The sequence below is a fragment of the Apostichopus japonicus genome, chromosome 11 (genome assembly GCF_037975245.1).
Source record: "Apostichopus japonicus isolate 1M-3 chromosome 11, ASM3797524v1, whole genome shotgun sequence".
Classification (NCBI taxonomy): domain Eukaryota; kingdom Metazoa; phylum Echinodermata; class Holothuroidea; order Aspidochirotida; family Stichopodidae; genus Apostichopus; species Apostichopus japonicus.
Genome location: NC_092571.1, coordinates 4,201,308 through 4,224,180, shown reverse-complemented (window position 1 = coordinate 4,224,180; position 22,873 = coordinate 4,201,308). Strand labels below are relative to the sequence as shown.

The 22,873-nt window shown below is 38.2% G+C and overlaps 2 protein-coding genes across 7 annotated transcripts in view; both read left to right on the top strand.

Annotated features, from left to right (window-relative positions):
- The window catches only part of LOC139975860 (TPR repeat-containing protein DDB_G0287407-like), a 136,499-nt gene that overhangs the window by 3,382 nt on the left and 110,244 nt on the right, over window positions 1–22,873 (top strand). The gene's annotated exons all lie outside the window — the stretch shown is intronic.
- Window positions 537–22,807, top strand: LOC139975861 (uncharacterized). The gene is made up of 3 exons (XM_071984122.1): window positions 537–1,856; window positions 2,233–2,403; window positions 21,273–22,807. Exons 1-3 carry the CDS (start codon window positions 1,227–1,229, stop codon window positions 21,273–21,275), a joined length of 804 nt encoding a protein of 267 aa, XP_071840223.1. The 5' UTR covers window positions 537–1,226; the 3' UTR covers window positions 21,276–22,807.

Below are 22,873 nucleotides of genomic sequence, written 5' to 3'. Positions count from 1 at the left end.
AGATAGATAGATAGATAGATAGATAGATAGATAGATAGATAGATAGATAGATAGATAGATAGATAGATAGATAGATAGATAGATAGATAGATAGATAGATAGATAGATAGATAGATAGATAGATAGATAGATAGATAGATAGATAGATAGATAGATAGATAGATAGATAGATAGATAGATAGATAGATAGATAGATAGATAGATAGATAGATAGATAGATAGATAGATAGATAGATAGATAGATAGATAGATAGATAGATAGATAGATAGATAGATAGATAGATAGATAGATAGATAGATAGATAGATAGATAGATAGATAGATAGATAGATAGATAGATAGATAGATAGATAGATAGATAGATAGATAGATAGATAGATAGATAGATAGATAGATAGATAGATAGATAGATAGATAGATAGATAGATAGATAGATAGATAGATAGATAGATAGATAGATAGATAGATAGATAGATAGATAGATAGATAGATAGATAGATAGATAGATAGATAGATAGATAGATAGATAGATAGATAGATAGATAGATAGATAGATAGATAGATAGATAGATAGATAGATAGATAGATAGATAGATAGATAGATAGATAGATAGATAGATAGATAGATAGATAGATAGATAGATAGATAGACGGCTGGCTGGCTGGCTGGCTGGCTGGCGGGCGTTATGCATTTTCTTAAGCAATCATCTTGTTTGAATCATCTTGTAGACAGTGTGAGTTCAACATGAAGCCTTTTTAAATAACGTTTTAAAAAAAAAAAAAGTAGTATATAAGTATAGTAGCATAAGGATTTACTACTGGGCATTAGACATTGTAGGAATAGTACACATGGTTTTAAATATATATATCATAGCAATGAATTGGACATTTACATTGTTATATAGGGTTCATAGAATGCTTTTATAAGCTTGCATCATCAGCCGTTTCATCACAACAGGAAGATCTTACACCTTCAAACCTATAATCCAGCCACTGACAGTATAACACGTCAGTAATTACCCAAATTTGGTAAATGTGTTTCAGGGCCAATTGTTAGCTATTAGACAGATTAACACGTCATGTGTAAATCCAACCAGACATATACAGATCACCACATGATATCAGCAAGTCTTATATACACACATATATATGTATAGATATAGGCTAATATAGAACTCATTAAATAGAACCGGGAGATTTCAGTATTGCAGGTATTATCCAACATCATGGCTGATACATTAGGAGTACGTCAAGTTCGGATGGTATATTTGATAACATATAGCCCAGCCGATGAAACTCTATGCGCTTCGCGTGAAAATTTCGCAGAACAGGTACGAGGTTCGTTCGAGTCGGTAGGGGCACATATCATCCAATGGGTATGTTGTCAAGAAACCCACCAAGATGGCGGCAAACACTATCACATGGCGGTAAAGCTTGATCGGCCACGTCGATGGTTAAGAGTTAAGAGCCTGTTAGAAAACCAGCATGGAAATGTGGTGCTTTTCTCCTCAACCCATGCTAATTATTACACGGCATGGCAGTATGTCGTTAAAGAGGACGCTGGCGTCCTGCAAACCCCAGGTCACCCGGACCTGGGGGCCAGCCCACCAGCCACAACATCGGCCAGTACCTCTAGGGTCCTGCAGGCATCAGGGGAACAATCAGCACGTGCGCCACTAAAAAAAAAGCGCAAACGGCTTAGCGCGTTCGATGTGTCCCAGATGGTAGTTAAGCGGAACATAAAGACCCGGACAGAACTGCTGGCTTTGGCCGAAATGCAGAAACGAGAGGGGAAAACCGACTTGGCTGAATTTGTGGTGAATCGGGGACAAAAGTGTGTCGCGAAAGCGATCGAGGTACGCCAATCCATTTTCCAATAATTCATAAATACATTTTCCCAACATTTTGAATATACGGTATAAATCATTCACCATGCCATGGTCTGGTGGTGGGGGGTCGTGCGTGATGAAGTTGTGGGTTAGGATCGTGGTAGAGTAGCGTTTGGAGGGGTGTGGTAGTGACAGGGAGTGGGAGGTGTGGGAGAGGAATGAGTTGAGGGAGGGGTGGGAGAGGGAAACCGGTGGGGATAGGAAGGGGAGGGGAGGGGAGGGGAGGGGGGAGGGGAAGGGGAGGGGGAGGGCACGCAACTATTGCGTGCCTATTGAATATTAGGTTCGACCTAATTCCTCGAATTCACTATATTTGTCACTATATAAAGGTCTTTTTCGATAGGTCGCGTGGGAACTACACGACGCCGAGAGTAAGCTGGAGCGAGGAAAGAAATCTCGTCCCGAAAGCTGCAACGGGCTATGGTCCAAAATCGCGGAAGACATTTTGCGTCGGAATGATATTCCCGCCGGTACATTTCAACGGGCTGTTGTCGACGTCCTCGAGAAGGGCCGGGTAAATTTTTATAATTTTTTATAACTGGTCCCGCGAATTGCGGCAAAACGTTTATTCTGGCGCCTCTGGCCCAAATCTTCAAAGTATTTTCCAATCCCGCTTCAACGAGCTTCGCGTGGGTTGGTGCTAAGAAAGCTGAAGTCATTTTCCTAAATGACTTCAGATGGAGTCCGCAGATCATGCCGTGGCATGATCTCCTGCTTCTATTAGAAGGTCAAATGGTACATCTACCCGATCCAAAAACACACTTCTCCCAAGATTTTGTCCTTAGTGGTTCATCACCAGTGTTCGCAACTGGCAAGAATCCACTGATATACATAAAGGGGGCCCAAATTGAAGAAAGAGAAACGGAGATGATGACGATTCGATGGCGATAATTTACCTTCCGCTCGCAAATCCAAGCCAACGAACAGGTTGATGTCCCCCATGTGGACCATGTTTTGCCAAGTTTATTCTAACTTAATCCAACCCTCCATATTTGGTTACACTATTATTCAAACTACGTCGTCGAGTAGCGTTGGGAGGGGTGTGGTAGTGACAGGGAGTGAGAGGTGTGGGAGGGGAATGAGTTGAGGGAGGGGTGGGAGAGGGAAAGGGATGGGGATAGGAAGGGGAGGGGAGGGGAGGGGGAGGGGTTCCACCATCACTAAACTGAGAGTTTATAAAGAAAAACTCAAGAATTTCTGTTAAAATCATGCTATCATTTATTACTAATTTCCTCTCACACGGAATTAAGTGTAATATGTATATATATTAGGACATATAATGTGATACATCAGTAAGAAAACAGTATAAGATACATACGAAATAAATGAAAGAAACGGATCGAAAATATTATGTTTTTCTTGTGAAATTATTCGCTTTATTCGCTGAAAGATGCGTGCCTATTGAATATTCGGTTCGACCTAATTCCTCGAATGAATCAGCAATTGCGAGTTATAATAATTTTACGAGGAAATATTAACAACTATTGCGTGCCTATTGAATATTAAGTTCGACTGACATCCTAGTGAAAGACCGCCACGATACACACTTGACCCGAGCACGGTATACCATTGACCTACACAGTATTTCAATGTGGATGGATGGTCAACCGTTGAAATAGTAAAAAAGCATAAGTTCACCAAAGCCTTTTATCGTCAATAAATGGTTAACCGTTCGTATATCGGCGATTTTGTATATGTTTGTCCAATTTTCACGAACGTGATGATTTAAAGAAACTTGAACTGTAACTGAGTGTGCTCCAACATCGGAATATTGGTATTCTGGAGCTGAAATTTGCGAAAAATATGGGGTCCATCGTTGGTAAATCGTACAATGTTCACCAACAGTTCGGGAGATTACCGCCCTCATGTGGCAGATCATAATATGAAAGCATAGCATGGATAGCGCATTACAGCCAAAATACTAATATTTCAGTCTCTCTCCTTTTCTTCGAATGATTTCATCAATTCGTTTACCCATTGAAGCGATTGTTTTGTCAATGATAGCACGCGGCATCTGGAGGAGAGTTGTAACAACTCGACTTCTGAAAGCTCGTAATGTCTCAAATTCAATATTGTTCTCGATGGCATTGTACTTCAGTTGATGCCCCAAAAGTTTGAAGATATTTTCTATTGGATTTAAGTCGGGGCTCCTAGGAGGGATCTTAAAAATGGTTGCATCCATGCGACTTAGTGTTTTGATAGCTTTCTTTGAGTTCTGAGAAGGGTCGCCATCTTGAAGAAAAATCCGTGGAGTGTTATGGGTTGCTTCACATTTTTGGAAGACTGCCGGGAATTCCTTTTTCATAAATTTCGAAAAACGCTTGCCAGCTAACTTGCGGTATGGTTTAGCTAACACCACGCGTTTCCATATGAGATGGCGGCATACACCCTTACAACTTTTCCGCCACTCCCGACCTTACTCCCTTTGGCCGTGCAACCGAATGATAACCCCTCACTTTTCTTACGCCAAACACGCCTACTTAGAGTGTTTGCGTGCTGTCGTGGGTGGCTCTTATAATGAAATGCGGTGGCATCAAAATAAAAAGATATATCTTTAGTCCAGAATGCCTCACCTCGAGACCGTTTAATTCCTCTGGCGAATTTCCAACGTTGATGCAGGTCCTTGGGAAATAGGAGACCCTTCTTTCTGGCTTGATAGTACTTATAACCACTCTTGTTGAGAAATCGAGATATTGTTCTCTCCGACACTGTATGTAACTCACACTTTGTCCTGAGAGTTCTCACAGAAAACTGTCCCTCACTCCTTGTTTTTTCTAAGTTCCTTCAAAATAGCACGCTTTTGACGAACGCTCAACTTGGGTGGCCGCCCCCTCTTTCGAACCGGTCCCTCTCCATGAGTACTTGGTCGAGCCTCGCCCCGCAATAAACGTTTACTGCAAATCCTTGATACCGAAGTCTTCGAAATTCCTGTTAACTTGGCAACTTGACGAACTGAAAGGTTTTCTCTTTCGCGCAATAGGCGCGCATATGCCTTACTCTACGGTGAAATGAGAGAATAAGAAGCCATTCGTGAAATGGTGTCGTTGTTGTAGATGTTTCGTGTGTAGCAATGAGGCTGTATGTCTATAAACTAACACTTTGGAGAATTCTTACACCACTAAACGATGTATTAAAGGCTTACATGCATCATACAATGGGCGGCTTTCCGTTGTTTAGGAGCTAAACAATACTATTGACACCTCAATTTAGAAATCCGTCATTGTACATCCACAAGTTGCTTCCTGCCCAGGGTTGCCCTGACAACCTATATATACAACTAAACTTTGTGACATAATTTTCTGGGGCTATTGTATTGCAGCACATTGAAATTGTGAAACCCTTCTTGCCTGAAGCGCCCCCCCCCACCCACCCAGCCCACACCCCACAATAACATTTACACCGGACACTAATTAACATTATTCTTGTTTCTTATCCTGAGAGTTTATAAAGAAAAACTCAAGAATTTCTGTTAAAATCATGCTATCATTTATTTACTATTTTCCTCTCACACGGAATTAAGTGTAATATGTATATATTATGACATATAATGTGATACATCAGTAAGAAACCAATATAAGATACATACGAAATAAATGAAAGAAACGGATCGAAAATATTATGTTTTTCTTGTGAAGTTATTCGCTTTATTCGCTGAAAGATGCATGCCTATTGAATATTCGGTTCGACCTAATTCCTCGAATGAATCAGCAATTGCGAGTTATAATACCTTTAAGAGGAAATATTAACAACTATTGCTATCGCGCAACGCTTGGGGCAGCTCAGACCTCGATATATACCCCAATGAACCGTTGTACAGCCATTCAGACAATCCTCGACAAAAATGATGGGACAGTATGAGCAGCAACGAGCGATATTGGCCTCAGCGCACCCCCTTCCCCCCGTTCAATGTTGTAGCCAAAAGCGCTCAGAAACTGCAACATTGATACGGGGAGTGGGGTGTCCCATCTATTTTTGTCGACGATTGAAGCCTAAAAGATAAACAGTAAACAGCAGTTACCTTTTTCAACAACTCATTTTGCAGATAGGAACATCCATCTTTCACCTTCATGGTCGGTAACATTGCATGAAACCTACATTTGTCTTGCAGTTTATATCATGAATTGAAGTATTCCAAATGTTATTTCAGTACTACATTACAAGATTATCGACAGATACACAGTGCACTCAGAACTTTAGTAAGCTCTTGTAGTTGCTAGCCTACTTCATTGAGCGCAAAGTAATCGGGAGAGTAAACCAATAGTCCTGAACACCAAAACGTAGTTGCATTGTAAGATCATCAGCTTAAGTTGAGGTCTTACCTCACTTAGGCCTAACTTAACTTTTGATGTAATATATAAGAACTAGGGTTATTGGCATAACAGTTAAAGTTTAAGCACTTACGCTGTTCTGTTTGGTCAAACAAAGGCTAGCCTACTAACTTGGATCTAGGCATCTCTGTAGCTTAAAGCATTCCACTACTTTTACTCTCCTATCCAGTTAGTGTATTTATCAATGGATTGCTACAAACAAACAAAAATATTAATTCACTTTCAACATTAGCTCTACCTGGTTCTTCACAAGGTTTACTTCGCCAAACTGCTTCCAGAGTTCATTCTCTTCTCTCAATTAATCATTGTTTCCAACCAATTCATTTTAGTACAGATAAAACAGGCTAGATAAGTTTTTTATATTGTCTTTTATTGGGGGGGGGGGGGGGTTAGTGTGAACATATACCAAGTGGACAAAAAGTGACGAAAACTTAGTGGAGAAACAATTTCACAGTATGATAACTGACCAGACAACAAAGAGTATTCCAAGTAAGTGTTACAGTAAGTGTTAGGTGATGTGTTGAAAACTGTTCAGTTAAATTAAATGCCATGCATAGTTAAATTTGCTTCTTGTATGTCCCTTCATAGACAATATAGGTCGATATGAAACTTCATCACTGCTTGAAAACACTCTGACTCTCATAGAAATTGTTATGTTATTTGATTCATACTTGGCAATATTTGAATAAATGCCTTAAACAAACCACAAAAGCTGCCAGCATGTAAATGGGTTATTATCATGCAATAAGAAAGAAGACCTAATGCTTCCCACACAAGATTATATCTACTAGATAATTCGTTAAGTATCTGGAAAGGAACGAAGACTTCTCTCTCAGAAGAAGTTTGGGAAATACAGAGAACAGTTTAAAAGGTTTAAAAGCTACATAATAATGTTTATTAATCTGTATGTGCACACCAATGTAATGAACGAGAGTAGCGGAAGAAAGGGTGCACAGGAAGGATGAAGTTAATGAACGATGAGCAATGAGTGCTAATAGAACAAATGAGAGTTGCAACATGACACATGAAGTTAAATTGCTTGAATCAGTTTATTCATTTCTTGAAGACATTGAGGGGGCGTGTGAACATAATATTCTCAAGACAAATCTAGATATGTATTATTGTTTGAATAGGCACTTTCTTATTTCTCAGTGTAGAGTGTTTGTGTGCCATTGGAAGAGGAGCAGAGATGTTGTCACATAAGAGTTGATAGGCCATTGTACTTTACTATGGTGATAGTTACCTGGGCCATCTTTTGTGTGAGTAAACGAGCCTTTGTTATCCAGGGAACTATTCAGATCTAGTACAGTGATGGTGGCTATGTAGTAGGGATGTGCCAGCCCTTCATAGACAGGTATACATGTAGATTGAGCATGCCATAGAATTGCTCAATGTCTAGGTGATCTTACTATCAAAATACTAACAAATCAACATAGAAACACACCCAACATTTGTTAATCTCGCGCAAATGGTTTCAACGTTGCGTAGTACCTGAGCTAAATGCTTTTACCTGGTTAATATTGATAGTTTAGCATTATATCCACTTATTAATTAAAGGAAGACGAAACTTTGTGTAACTTTGAAGAATTACATTTATTATCAAGCTTATACTTGAATGTGTTGTTGAAGTTCTTGTACTGTGTCTTCATATTGGTAGGATAGCCTACATTCGAACTCGCGAAATTGTACCCTGCTCTTGTAAGTGACAGATGTGTTCTTCGTTGTTTGATTTGTTCTCCTTTTTTTCGTATAGGTTTATTACATTCTGAACCTAATGTTGATATGAATCTTCTACTCAATTTGTGACATTGCTTCATTATTGACCAATCAGTCAGAACTGCCGTTTTCAACCCCTATCTTGTGTTAGTAATTTTCATATGTACTTGTTTCAAGATATGCTATATTTCCATACTACATGTCATAAGTTTCCCATTAGGCCATTATTTTCAAATCGATTTTTATAGCATTAAATCTTCTCAGTCACTAGCCCCAGTGACACTTGACGTGTGAGTTTATATTGGTACATATTTCTTGCTTTGTTACATGAATAATTATAACTACCTTTCAAAATATCCGCACATTGCCGCCAAATTTGTGTGTGCGATTCACCTCAATAGGTGTGTGGGTGGGGGGGGGGGGGTTAAGAGGAAGGGGTGTGCCAATCTTACACACAATTTAATAACCTTGTGCAAGTACTAATGCATTGTGAGAAACGATACAGGTTGATTCTAGACTGCAGATGGGCCTTTTGTAAGGCATATGAAAGGGCGTCTGCATAGGAAGGCGGGTATTCCTTATATAATTTTACTCTTTTTAAGTTTTGTTATTATTATTATTTTATATTGTATATATTATATTATATTGTTACCTTTCGTAATTGAGCTTAATATACACCTTTCTTCTTAGTATACCCCTCCGTCATACACAACTAAACCACGACCCCATATATTCCCATTTTCACCACCCCTGCTTAAAATATTGTTCCTCTCTTTGAAAGACGTGTTCCGTCTCCGTGGAAAAAATCGTCGAGTACGAGGATACAATCTTAGTGTATATAGTGTATTGAACCGTATGTACAGTACAATACACTTTTTTCAGTATGTATTTATGTAAATAACGTGTGTACATCCATAACAGTTTACGTATGTACAGTACGTAGTCCCTAGTAAAAAAAACGTTAAGGAGAAATTTTTTACAACTTAAGAGAGTTATATATAACAAAATCCTTACTATTCGCCCAAAACTTTCGTCTAGCCTTAACGATTGAGTTATTGTTAATAAGTTTGAGCTTGAGAATACATTTAGGGTCTATTTTTGTGAAAGTGTTATATATGTTATATATATATATATATATATATATATATATATATATATATATATATATATATATATATATATATATATATAATAAAATTCCACTTCACGACCGGTTTCGTCCTTTTGGGACTCATCAGGCGAAGGTAGGAATCGAACCCCGGATCTTCGTGTCACGAACCGAAATCCGTACCACTCGACCACAGTGATTCTACTGGCTCTGAATAACTGTCATTAAGGGCGTATTTACCCAAGTGTTCCTTCACAGCCGTTAAAGGAATGACATTAAGGTACCTGCAAAAACATAATTCCAAATTCGCATCGGAAAAGCATGGGCGTCCAAGGTTGGGGGGGGGGGCGTGGGGGACGCTCTCCAGAGGCGCATTCAACTACGCCCTACCAAACTCAGTCGGGAGAAATTTGGAATCTCCCCCCCCCTCCACCAATACTCCCACTTTTTAAATGATGTGCTTGTCGCCGAGTCTCCTGCATAGAAAATCAAAACATTAAAGAAAGAACCAAAACCATATTCTCTCCTTCATCAAACTGATAACCGTTTTGATATTATCTGTCAACTGCGCTTTGGTGTTATGCTTTAATGCACGGATGTATGTATACACTGTTTACGTGCATGTATATCTATACATTTAAGCTATAACATACAGCGTTGTTTCTTCAAAAAAAAAGTAAGCGCAACTACCCTATCTATGACGCAACCAAAGTATCTATGCGTTTTTGTATAACGCTTTATATCACGGCTGTACACTGCAAAAACTGCAGTGTTAAAATTTTGGATTTAGCTTTTCGGTGTTGAATTCAGTGTTGATTTGACACCAATGAGAATGATATCTGACCTTCAACCTCGTTCAGGTAGAAGTTTTAGCCAATCCCTTTCCAAGTTACTCTCCTTACGCGTAAATACATTATGTCATAGAAACCGGAACTCCTAATTGGTCCATAGTAGTGGCAGTAATTATCATATCGATATCGTCGGCGAAGCTGTTACAGCCAAAGTTGGGCAAAGCAGACGAGGTGCAAACGAAGGGGGCAAAATGTTCGTTTATTTCGAAATGAAGCAAGGGAAGTTGTGGTGTTCAAGGAATTCAGAGATTTGATTGAAACAGGTATGCATTCTTTTGGAGATAATCTGTGTATAGCCTATAGGTTTTAACTTTCTCGTGAAAGGATAGGCAATCCACGGAGGCAAGCAAGGGAAGGTTGCCTTTTATAACTTCATCATAGGCAGATGCCTAACGGAAGCCTATTGCGTAACTTAGGCCTAGGTTAATTGTTGCCGAAGGCCCTATAGCCTCTAGAGGCCCAAAGCCTAGGCCCATAGATCATTTGTAACGTTATATATCATTGCGTAGGCCTATAGAACTGGCAGTTTAATTATACTTTCCCTTGAACAGGGCTGTGTATCACTATTTTATGTATCACTTTTAAATTAGAGTACTTCTTTCCCTTTTACTAATTCAATGTGAAATGGAGAGTGATAGTGATACCATAGGCCTACTCCATACTCCATAGTCTCGAATATAATGCATGTATGATGTAGCCTAGCCCAGTTCAAAGGGTTGTCGACGACTTGACCTAGCCTATATGTATAGTTTACGCCCCAGCTAGTTTAACTTAATAAGTACGCCCAACTGTAAATTAGGCCTACAGTTCTATTGGCCACCAACAAAACTAGGCTAAGTCTAGACTAAGGCCCTTAAATAGCCTCACACTCATCATCACACTGATTATAATGCAGGCAATATAATTTAGAGGTGGGTTCTCAATCGTTTCGTGCTACATTAAGCTGTTGTCGAAATACATAATAAATAAGTTGCATTGAATCTCTTGCTGTTGAGCATGTCTAATCATCTCTGTGTTCACGAATAGACTTTTTATTATTAGTAGTTAGTAGGCTTAAATGAAATTGTTACACTGGAAAGCCATAGGGCATCAAATTTCATGCCTAGTAGTTTGCATCCCTCAATAATCCACTAGAACATTTGATGCAGATTTAGCCAACACAAAGACCAAATATGTGATAGGCCTTATATGATTTCCAATATTGTCAATTGATGACAGACTGCATATCTTAGATTAAAAGAAACTATATAAAGCTTGTTTGTTATGTTGGTTTTGGCCAACTTTTGACTGCGAAAGGAAGCATGTCTAGCGTACATGCTTAGAAAGGCAAAAAAGTAGATAATTTTGAAGCACTTCATTACATATATTTACATTGTCAATCTTGATTTCCAAAGGAAAACTTGTACTGCAGGTCTATGTGATTTTACTGTAGGCTTTTTCTGCAAGGCATGTGTAGGGTGAATGTATTGCAGTCTATATGGTAGTTTTATTACCATTAAATGTTGGCTAATTGCCTCATTAGGGCAAATTCATAACAAATCAGCAGTTGCCCACCATTTGAATTACAAATTCAGACAAATGAAGCCTCAACTTTTTGTCACTATGTTTCTGTTTGTATTCACTATCTTGCAAACATGCAATTTGCTGAGAAAAATGACTTTGAGCATGAGTTAGACATGACGCTCTCTGTGCAAGCCTGCTCTACGGGAGTAAATTTAATGATACAAGGTCAAAGGCTGTTAAATTTAATGCGTACAGACCTATTTCAGGGCTTAATCCTAACAAAATAGACTTAAGTATATGCATGACTAAATCAAAAGTATGACACTTGCTGGTTTATTCTATTTTCTTTCATATATGATACAGCAAAGAAGAAATTCAAAATTGCTGAAGATGTGATACTTGTGGATAGAGAGGATGGAGCAGAGTTTGATGAAGATTCTCTTGCACCTCTCCTTGAAATGTAGCCAAACACAGCCATCATGGTGTTAAAGAGAGGTGAAAAGTGGGGTAAGTGGCAAATAAGGAAGCTCCAGACAACGCAAAATACTCTGCTTACATGAATAACCAGATGTGTTCCCAATGGGAAAATGTAGGTTAGTGTGGTGGGATCTCTGACAACATTTCCTTAATTAAGAAGGAATAAGCCTATACCTTTTGACACAGAGAAGATCCCAGAGGTCCCTCAAAAATGACATTTGTTGTTGTTTTTGCCTCGTTTGGTGGATAACACCTCAGACTGGCTCCTTGATCCCCAGCATTTCAAATTGGGAATTTTGTTTACTTTCCATACCACATTGTGAGTAGTGTGTAAGCATAGTTTATACAGTGGCAGTCAAGATAACAAGGGTTGAACGTTGAATTTTGACTGCAGTTCATCAGCGTTGTATTGTTTTTCCCATAATTTAGGCAATTCCCAAACGTAAAACACAGAAGATTTGAAGAAATGTCTCATGTAGTGAGGGTATATATCCAAGTACAGCAAAACAGATAAGACTTAATTGCAACTAAGGGGTAGCAGCTCTGCGGCAGTTTTAATGTCTGGTTCTTATGACTAGTTCTGTGAAGTTTTGAAATCAATGTGTTACATTAATTGCCATTTTTTGTGTAGCTGTAGGATTGATTACTGGTTAACCGATTGAAAAATTTGACCGGTTATCAGTTCATGGATTGTTCGAAAATGCACATTCCTATTCATTACAAGAAATGTGTTCATCTATCTCTAGCTATGTGCTTAACAGAAGATTTTCTTTTATTTAGTATCTCCAGCAGCTGCAAGGGTTAAATAGACAGCAATTCAGATACTGATGTAATTTCTGAGGAAGATGATACTCAATATCATGCTAATCTTCCCTCCACCAGTTCTGCACCTCCCATGAAAAGAGTAAGGGAAACAGAAGCAACAACAAACGAGGCAGCTGAGGTAATCACATATAAACATTTCTTTTAATGTTGAGGGCATACCATTCAATGGAAACCTGCAACTTGGCAAAACATTTGCTCCAATTAGAAAGTTTTGGTATCCTCCTTAGCATGTAACAATCTTTGTGAAAATGTATTGTATTACAAATTAGCACAATAATAGAAAAAAGTGTTTCCTTTTAAGGACAGTGATGTGACTTGCTCAGTATTAACCATTGAACAACAGGTATTGCTTTTCATTTTAAATATTCTCCACAGAAAATACCATATGCTGAAAGACACATGTTATTGAAATTGTGTACACAAACTTAGTTGGGCTAACCCAGGCAGTTCAATTTCATTATGTTAGAAACTTTCCTAGTTAATAGCATGTTATATTCGGGAGCTCTGACCAATACAGCAGATAGCTGAGCTCCTTTAAAGACCCTTTTCTCCTCTGTGCAAGAGAATTTCAAGGCCCAGGTTATTAAATTCTGCATTGGTCCATTGTTGTTTTTAAGACGTACATAACATTTGAACTGACCAGTATTGCAGGTTTATGGCAGATTTGTGGTGAGAGAAAAGAGCCTTTAAGTAATCACTCATTTAGTAAGGCAAACATCTAATACACTTATATTACACTTTATTATAATATAATATTACACTATATTATTATACACTTTATTTCCCCCTACATCTTCTATCGCAGACGGACGCCACCTACGGTCACAAAAAGAAAATATGCAGTTGGTATTGTCAACATGTTTGAAAACCCTCAAGACCCATACACACCAACAGGTCATGTAAGTAATTAATTTAAATAAACTGCAGGAGGACCCAAGACCCCCACCAAAGGTTTTGTGGATTAAAAACTCGCTGTCATAGGGACACTATTGTAAATTTTGGAACTATACTTCAAAACAGTTGTTCTGCAGTATCATAGTTTAACATTAAATGCAGGGAAAAGGCATACATGTATAGGAGGGGAAATGGTTTGTCTAATGCAGGGCCAGTCAAATTTTACATTATAGGTATCATGATCTTTCCAGGGCAAGAGGAGAACTTTTTTTTCACTTAAATGTTGGGACATGCATGATTTGGAACTGGACATTGCCATGGAAAACATTTCATCTCCCCCCCCCCCTTGTAATTCTTCTTTTAGATGCCCTTGAGGCCATGACTTCAGTAGAAATAGAGGAAGTTTTGGTTAAATGTCTCTTGTATAAGCACTGTAGTTTTGCTAGTTCAAACTAAAATTACTGCCACATACTCATAATTTCTGAGAGTGTTTTTGATGGTAAAGATGTCTTGGAAGCTACTTATGAAAACTCCTAGCAATTTTCAACCTACAGCTTAACTTGGGAAATGCTATTAAGAAGTATCCAACTGGAGAGTGGTACATAAAATGAACCACAGCTAGTGCTAAGTACATTTCATTATTATTTTCAGGAAGCTTTTTATGATGAAAGAACCAATACAGGATTCCTTGCAGCAAGGATAAAAAACGTCAATAGAGGAGAACGTCATTCTGAACAACCAAACATAACTCCAAAGGACCCTGCCTGCAAACAAGATGGAGGCCCCATGCTTAAAAGGGCATTACCTGCTGTGTCTGATAACCTGCAATCTGAAGATAACACTACAGCAGATGTAAACTGGATGAAACATACCCCTGCTGTATCTACGGATTCTAATTTGGTCTTTGAGAAGATGAAAAATACTCTATTAGTGAGGAGAAACATGGTCAATGCTATGAATTCAGCAGCGCATATAATAGAGGAATTTCCACAATTCAAGATTACTCCAGGCCTTGTGAGTATGACACAAAGTATTCTGACTGGTGTCATGTATGCTATTAGACTGTGGATTGCATGCATTTACAAGTGTGCGGGGGAGATATGTCTGTCATTGGCATGGACGTCGCTAGATGGGGGTGTGGGGGGTTGCGACTGTCGCACTTTAAAATTTCCGACTGTCGCACTCTCATTTTCACATATTCTTGTAATTTGCGAGTGACCTAACATTTTCGGTCAAAATTGACCTTCAATCAGTCATTTTCACCATGTTTTCCTTGTCACATTGAGACATTGTATCTCGCGATCCTTATACTCCACCATACAAAACTTCGTTAGAGTTTTGTTTGGAGCACACTGTTTTACAAACCATTGTTTCGTGGATTTGCTGTGAAAGAGGCAGTACCTCAGCAGACTTATGTCAGGAAACCAGTGAACTTGTTGACTTCAAACCACTGTCATTACTGAGGATTCAATCCAGATGTGATCATCACACTTATGTCTGTCCAAGGCACATAATTTTTCAATGAGTTAATTTTGCACATTTTTTGACTGAAGTAACCCAGTCAGTGTTCATTTCCAACAATTGATTTATCTGTGAACAGTGATTAACTTGTTTTGCCAGCTAGAATATAAGAGAACATGCTACAAGTTAACTTTTAATCAGTGTTATGTGATTGCCAATGGTTCAGTTATGTTCAAACATATAATTATCAAAGTAACACTGTGTTATAGTTCAAGTGTAAAGATATGAATACACAGTGTACACATTGTATACATACATCCGGGCATTAAAGCGTTATACCTTTGGTTTCCATGCATGTGTTTATCAGTTTGAGACAAAGGTATAATATTAACTTTAAGCATTTATAATATGCAAGCATTATGATCTGATTTATCTTCATTAAAAAATAAGTTTCTAATCAGTTTATGGGCTTGCTCATGTTAGGCAAGCTTTTGTTCATTCTTGTTTATGCACTCGATAAGGTGTTTTCTGTACAACTGGTGCTTCCAAGATGAATATAAAAACGTGTAACACATTGCAAATGGCATCTATGGTTTTTATCTGTTGTTTATTGCTTATGCGTATTGTCCAGCCCAGACTTGGGTGATACTGTACCTTGGAAAGGTGTTATACAAAAATACAGAATTAACACTATCTGGATTGGATAAAAAACTTGCAATTCAACATCAGTGGGAAGATCTAAATAACACCATTTTTGGAGTTAAAATCAATTCAGTTAGTGTTAGTTTTACACCAACCAGAGTAACAATATCAACACCAAAGATAATGAATTTAACACCCTTTGTGGTGTAAAGAAAAGGATTCTCAACTTGGTGTTAATTTAACACCCGCTGGTGTTGGCAAATATGCACTCCAAAAAGAATACAAATTTAACACCATGGGTGTTAAATTTAACACCCGAGTTTTTGCAGTGTATGTAAACTCTGTTAACGGGCATTTATATCTATACATTTAAACATTAACACACAGCGTTGTCTGTCCAACGAAAAGTAAGCGCGACAACCTTAGCAATGACGCAACGTCAATATCTTTGCGCTTTGCACTGATGTATGTATACAATGTGTACTTTGTTTTTATATCTATACATTTAAACTGTAACATGCAGCTTTGTCTATCCAACGAAAAGTAAGCGCAACTACCTTATTTATGACGCAATCAAAGTATCTAGGCGCTTTGGTATAACGCTTAAATGCCCGGATGTTTGTATACACTGTTTAACGTGTATTTATATCTACACATTTAAACTATAACATAGAGTGTTGTCTGTCCAACAAAAAGTAAGGGCAACTACCCTATCTATGATGCAACCAAAGTATCTATGCGCTTTTGTATAACGCTTGAACGCACGGATGTATTTACACTGTTTGCGTGCATTTATATCTATACATTTTTGTATAACGGTTTAGTGCACGGATGTATGTATACACTGCTTACATGCAAGTATATCTATACATTTAAGCTATAACATTCAGCGTTGTTTGTCCAACGAAAAGTAAGCGCGACGACCTTAGCTATGACGCAACGAAAATATCTATGCGCTTTGCACGGATGTATGTATACACTTTAACGTGTATTTATATAACGTACAGCTTTGGCTATCTAATTAAAAGTAAGCGCAACTACCCTAACTATGACTCAACCAAAGTTTCTAGGCGCTTTGGTATAACGCTTTAATGTCCGGATACATGTATACACTGTTTGCCGTGCATTTATATCTATACATATAAACTCTAACACACAGCGTTGTCTGTCCAACGAAAAGTAAGCCTGACGATCTTAGCTATGACGCAAACAAAATATATATGCGCTTTGCACCGATGTATGTATACAATGTGTACTTTGTTTTTATATATATACATTGAAACTGTAACATACAGCTTTGTCTATCCAACGAAAAGGAAGCGCAACTACCTTATTTATGACGCAATCAAAGTATCTAGGCGCTTTGGTATAACGCCTAAATGCCCGGATGTATGTATACACTTTAACGTGTATTTATATAACGTACAGCTTTGGCTATCTAATTAAAAGTAAGCGCAACTACCCGGCCTAACTATGACTCAACCAAAGTATCTAGGCGCTTTGGTATAACGCTTTAATGTCCGGATACATGTATACACTGTTTGCCGTGCATTTATATCTATACATTTAAACTCTAAAACACAGCGTTGTCTGTCCTACGAAAAGTAAGCCTGACGATCTTAGCTATGACGCAACCAAAGTATATAGGCGCTTTGGTATAACGCTTGAACGCCCGGATGTATGTATGCACTGTTGATCATGCATTTATATGTATACATTTAAACTATTAGACAAACAGCGTTGTCTGTCCAACGAAAAGTAAGAGCGACGACCTTAGCTATGACGCAAACAAAATATATATGCGCTTTGCACGGATATATGTATACAATGTGTATACTTTGTATTTATATCTATATCTTTAAACTATAACATACAGCTTTGTCTATCTAACGAAAAGTAAGCGCAACTACCCCAACTATGACGCACCCAAAGTATCTATGCGCTTTGGTATAACGCTTTTATGTCCGGGTGCATGTATACACTGTTTACCGTGCATTTCTATCTATACATTAAAACTATATCATACAGCGTTGTTTGTTCAACAAATAGTAAGCGCAACTACCTTATTTATGACGCAATCAAAGTATCTAGGCGCTTTGGTATAACGCTTAAATGCCCGGATGTACGTATACACTGTTTTTCGTGTATTTATATCTAAACATTTAAACTATAACATACAGCGTTGTTTGTTCAACAAAAAGTAAGCGCAACTACCCTATCTATGACGCAACCAAAGTATCTATGCGCTTTTGTATAACGCTTTAATGCACGGATGTAAGTTTATACACTGTTTACGTGCATTAATATGTATACATTAAAACTATTAGACACAGAGCGTTGTCTGTTCAACGAAAAGTAAGCGCAACGACCTTAGCTATGACGCAACGTCAATATCTTTGCGCTTTGCACGGATATATGTATATAATGTGTACTTTGTATTTATATCTATACATTTAAACTATAACATACAGCGTTGATTGTTCAACGCAGCCAAAGTACCTATGCGTTTTTGTAAAACGCTATAAAGCACGGATGTATGTATACACTGTTAACGTGCACTTACGGTAGAAATAGAAAATGGACACCCCCCCCCCCCTTTAGGGATTTTCATCCACCATGTTTTTCGGTTAGCTATAGGACCCTCAGCTCTCACAATTTTCTTTGCCATGAAATTAGTGGTGGGTGTTGCCAGGTAGCACTATAAAAATTGGGAAAAATGATATTTTTAGGAGTATACAACATAAAATCACAATCTAAGTGTTTAGTTACATCAATTGTATGGTGCCTGGTTGATTGCATTTGAGTCATATTAAGGTTGCTATTATGCCAAATTAGGACCGTTGCGATGACAACGCTTCAAGGGGAAGGGGGTGGGGGAATTAAGATAATTCATATAATTGTAACTAAACAACATGAAAACACAATCAATGTGTCTTTGGCATATATATTTTAGACATTCTGGTTGATTGAGCTCAATATCAGGCCATTTAAGGTCACGATCGAACTCAATCAAGATCGTTGCCATGGCAACACTAGTATGACTGAATTTGAGTTTGAAATGGACCTTGACAACAAAATGTCATATTTATGTATTACTAAACAACAAAGAAACACAATGTAAGTGTCAAGGTATATAGATTTAGGGCTTCCTGGTAGATTAGATCAAGATAATTATCATTGCAGATCAAGCTCATTCCCAATGAAGACCATTGTCATGACAACACTATGCTGACAGAATTAGAATTTGAGAATAATGTACAGTTAGCCATTAGTAATTTTACATTTTGTTCTATAATTTGAATTGCTCATCATGGTGTTACCATGGCAACAGCCCTATAAAGACATGGCAGTGACCTTAAGTGATCCATATCTTGACTGCAATAAATCGGGCAGCGCCAAATCAATGTAACAAGACAATTAGTTGGTATATTTTGGTACATGTATATTACATGACATTTTTCTAAAAGTACAAATTTCATCATGACTATTGCCATGGCAACAGTCCTAATTAGGGATGACTTTGTCTTTTCTGATTGTGATTGGTTTCACCAGGGCAGCTTCAAATATATATACTTAGACACTTACGTTGTGTTTTTTAGGTTATTTAATTGCAAAGATATTACATTTGCTAAAACTCCTAGTTTTATTGAATGTGTGCTGGTGGCCACACCACAATTAATTTAATAGCAAACGCAGATTGTGATAGCTGAGGGTCCTGCTAACCGAAACAAAAGGTGATGGTGAAAATCCCAAGGGATTTTTTTTTGGGGGGGGAGGGGGTCTTTCGCTGCTTTGCCCTTGTCCGTGCTTCTGCATGCATCAGTCCTAGCACCGCTCCTGTCATTTTTTACTCTCTTGTTCTCAAGTTATGTTCTTGATGATAAGATATCTTTGCCCTTAATTGCATGAAATTAGCGTGACACATTTGCTTGTTACCCTAATACAAGACGATACCATGGTTACGAACATATAGGTTACCCAATTTACCGAGCTACGTTTATACCTTTCATGCTTATACCTGATTTTTGTCATGTCACGCCTATTTCAATGACACAACATCTTTTGTTAAACAGAGAAAAAACAGAGTTCTGGATGAAAGACAAATAATATTTTGTTCTGTGTTCAATTATTCCAAATCCACACTCTATGAGAGGCGACTCAAATACCTCTTTTCAAATAAATAGGAGGAAACTTAATTTGTATTCCGTTCGTTTATTTCTTTGTTATAGAGATCTTAGATACAATTTTCATGGTTTAGTAACGTATCGGCAAATGAAATGAGAAGGAGAGGCGGCGGTAAAAGGAGAGTAGCTATGACTTTGAAAGGGATGCTATTGCCTCCTATAACGTATGCTTTATAGAGATTTTAGCTGCTGATAGAGTCGACCATGTTAGTGTTGACAAAATGTTTTGCACATATAAAAGCTATCAAACATTCAAACCCCGTCCTCGTCACCGTCCCTTCCTCATTACCATTCATTCTTTCAAAATTCAACAATTGTTAACAACGTGATCAAGTTGGCTGACAATAGATAATTTTTGAAATATTTATAAAGATGATTTTAATATTTTGTATTACACTAAATACACACTTCTGTATATACATTTGTGTGGGGAATGTGATGCACACCCGACGATGATCACACAGTCCCGATACAAGGGGAGCGGATCAGTCGTTCGGTAGTTTGTTTTCGTGCCCAAGTATTTTCCTGGGCGACTAGTCTTAAAAAAGTATATGTGTGGGACACAGTCATTGGGGCGGGGGGGGGGGGGGGCTTTACACGCAGTTCAGAGGATCGATAAACACATCAAGTCACTGCGGACTTAACAAAGTCTTGTAGTTGACGAGTTACCGATCTCCGTGTTTCCCAAATCTACTGGCATAAACTCAAAACCATATTTAATCCTGTTTCAGGTTTCGAATTACTGGGCTATTTCCAGCCATTCAGATCCCTAAATAAGATTAGTCACATGTACTTAACGTGTTTGACTTAATAAGTATTGTCCCTTCCTAATTCAAAAAGGTCTTAAAATATGAATACGTATTGTTTGTTGAAATATCAGGCTTAATCCCAGTTCACGATCGCATGCATAGAATATAGTTGTAAAGGGAGACAACTTACAGCAAGACCTCTCTTGCGAGCATAATCTTGAGCAACCTTTTGTGAATAAGAAGATTTCACGGAATACGTTTTTCTTTCACATGCTTGCTTCGAAGTCATCGATAGTATCAGGGCATAAGCCTATTGTATATTTACGTTTTGAAGGAAGCGACATTCTTACTGCTTGCTGCAACGTAGACAAAGACATTGAAGCGTGAGCTTCTTGTTAATAAAGATATTCAGATCCGTTGTTCTGAATTGGAGTAAGACAGGATGAATAGAGATTTTGGTTGAAGGCAGTGTTATTCACTGTTACCAAATGATTGTATCCAACCAATAATACCAATTTAAGCTCGCTAAAACTTAACCTGTCAAATGGCTCAGAGGGTAGAGCAGGGGACTGGTAACCTGGTGAACTGAGTTCGACTCTATCAATGGTTGGTTATACATGTTCAAAATTTCTTTTTCTCTTTCAGTAGTCGACGCTGAAGTCTTGATATATTAATTCAACCATATGATTTCCTAGCTGATGTGATGGCCGATGCTGTTAAGAGAGTGACGAAAGACTCATTCCTCGTCGGTCGTGTAAATCGTGGCTAGAGTTCAAGACAGGCCTCTGGCGATAATACCTCTGGCTGTGGCATGGTGCTTTTTTGTGGCCTAGGATCCCGTACCATGTCTCACTTGTTGTCGCAAAAGAACCCGGGAGGATGCGCAGAGTGTCGGTCAAATCGACCAGAAGCGTACTAGGTGGCGTGCGTGAATCCTTGCCTTTGGCCAGAGATGGAGACACTCTCTGCGACCGGCATGCTTGCAGCCACCGTCCACTAAATACGTGGCCTGATGAGGCGCTATTCTCCTAAAAGTGAATTTACGGATGCCTTTAAGAGCCATATATTTATGTTATATTTAAAAACACCCTGTTTCAAACTAGCGCCATCGAATTCCTTAAAAGCCGCTTTTTTGTCACTTGTCACTTGTCACTCTGAAGGTGGAATCAATTTTATTGTAATGGGTTATTTGTGGTTAGCCAAGCAAAATATTTAAACAGTCATGCGGTTCACAAGGGTTTGCATGAACTTAATTAAACTCATTGTTTGACATAAATGTGTTGGCAAAGATTTACACAACCTATATCACTGAAACAATAATTATATTCGTTGCAATGTCAGAGACAAACAAGCCAGCAAGACCATGAGATAACATTTTAATATACAAAGAATTCAATCTATATCACTTTTGCAGGAAAACCAAAGTAGACCAGTGTCAATATGGTCCCATTCTTAGCCACAGTGTTGTAGCAAATGATCATACCGGATAGTAGGTAGTTTCGGAAACTGAGTGATTCTTAAGAACTTTGTTTAAGATTCACAAAAAATACCCCGTATTGTGTTTTGATAAACCAGGATTTTTTTAACTTTGCTATGCCGTGGACCGTTAAAAACCACTGCTCTCAGTCTTGCTAGGGTTGTATTCCTATAGCACATTTACTTATTTTTTGTTCGTTTTGTGGAATGACCCTTTAAACAGTTGAGGTTCATTTGTTAACGTGACTGAACCTTTTTGTTTAGTACACAGCCCATCAGACTAGTTTCTCAGTTGCACTAGAACAAAACTTAATAGGAAAAATTAAGAATATATGGTCTCAAATGACATGTTTATAATTTTTTACAAATTTGTTAGTGGCAAATGGTGTTGAATGTCATCCAAGGGTGCTCTGTTGCTTATATGAAGTTTAACGAACATATTTTGATTGACCTCAAATACAACGGATCGACATGAACTATAAAAACTGCAATGAGGGGCCGACGTCACCATCAAGTTAGCCTAAACGAATATTCCAGAAATTAAGTATATTTAACGATTCATATCTTGAAAAATACTGGAATAGCTACAGAAACAGTACTGGACTCAAATTTGTCTGTTCTCTTTGTATTATCACATATCAAGACTACAATTCTGCCATATTCATTATTTAACGGCGTACGAGGCGGGGGGGGGGGCAGGGGGCAGACTGCCCCCCAAATTTCCAGAGGACAAGAAACTCGGGCAGTAGTCCTGAAAAATGCGGGCAGCC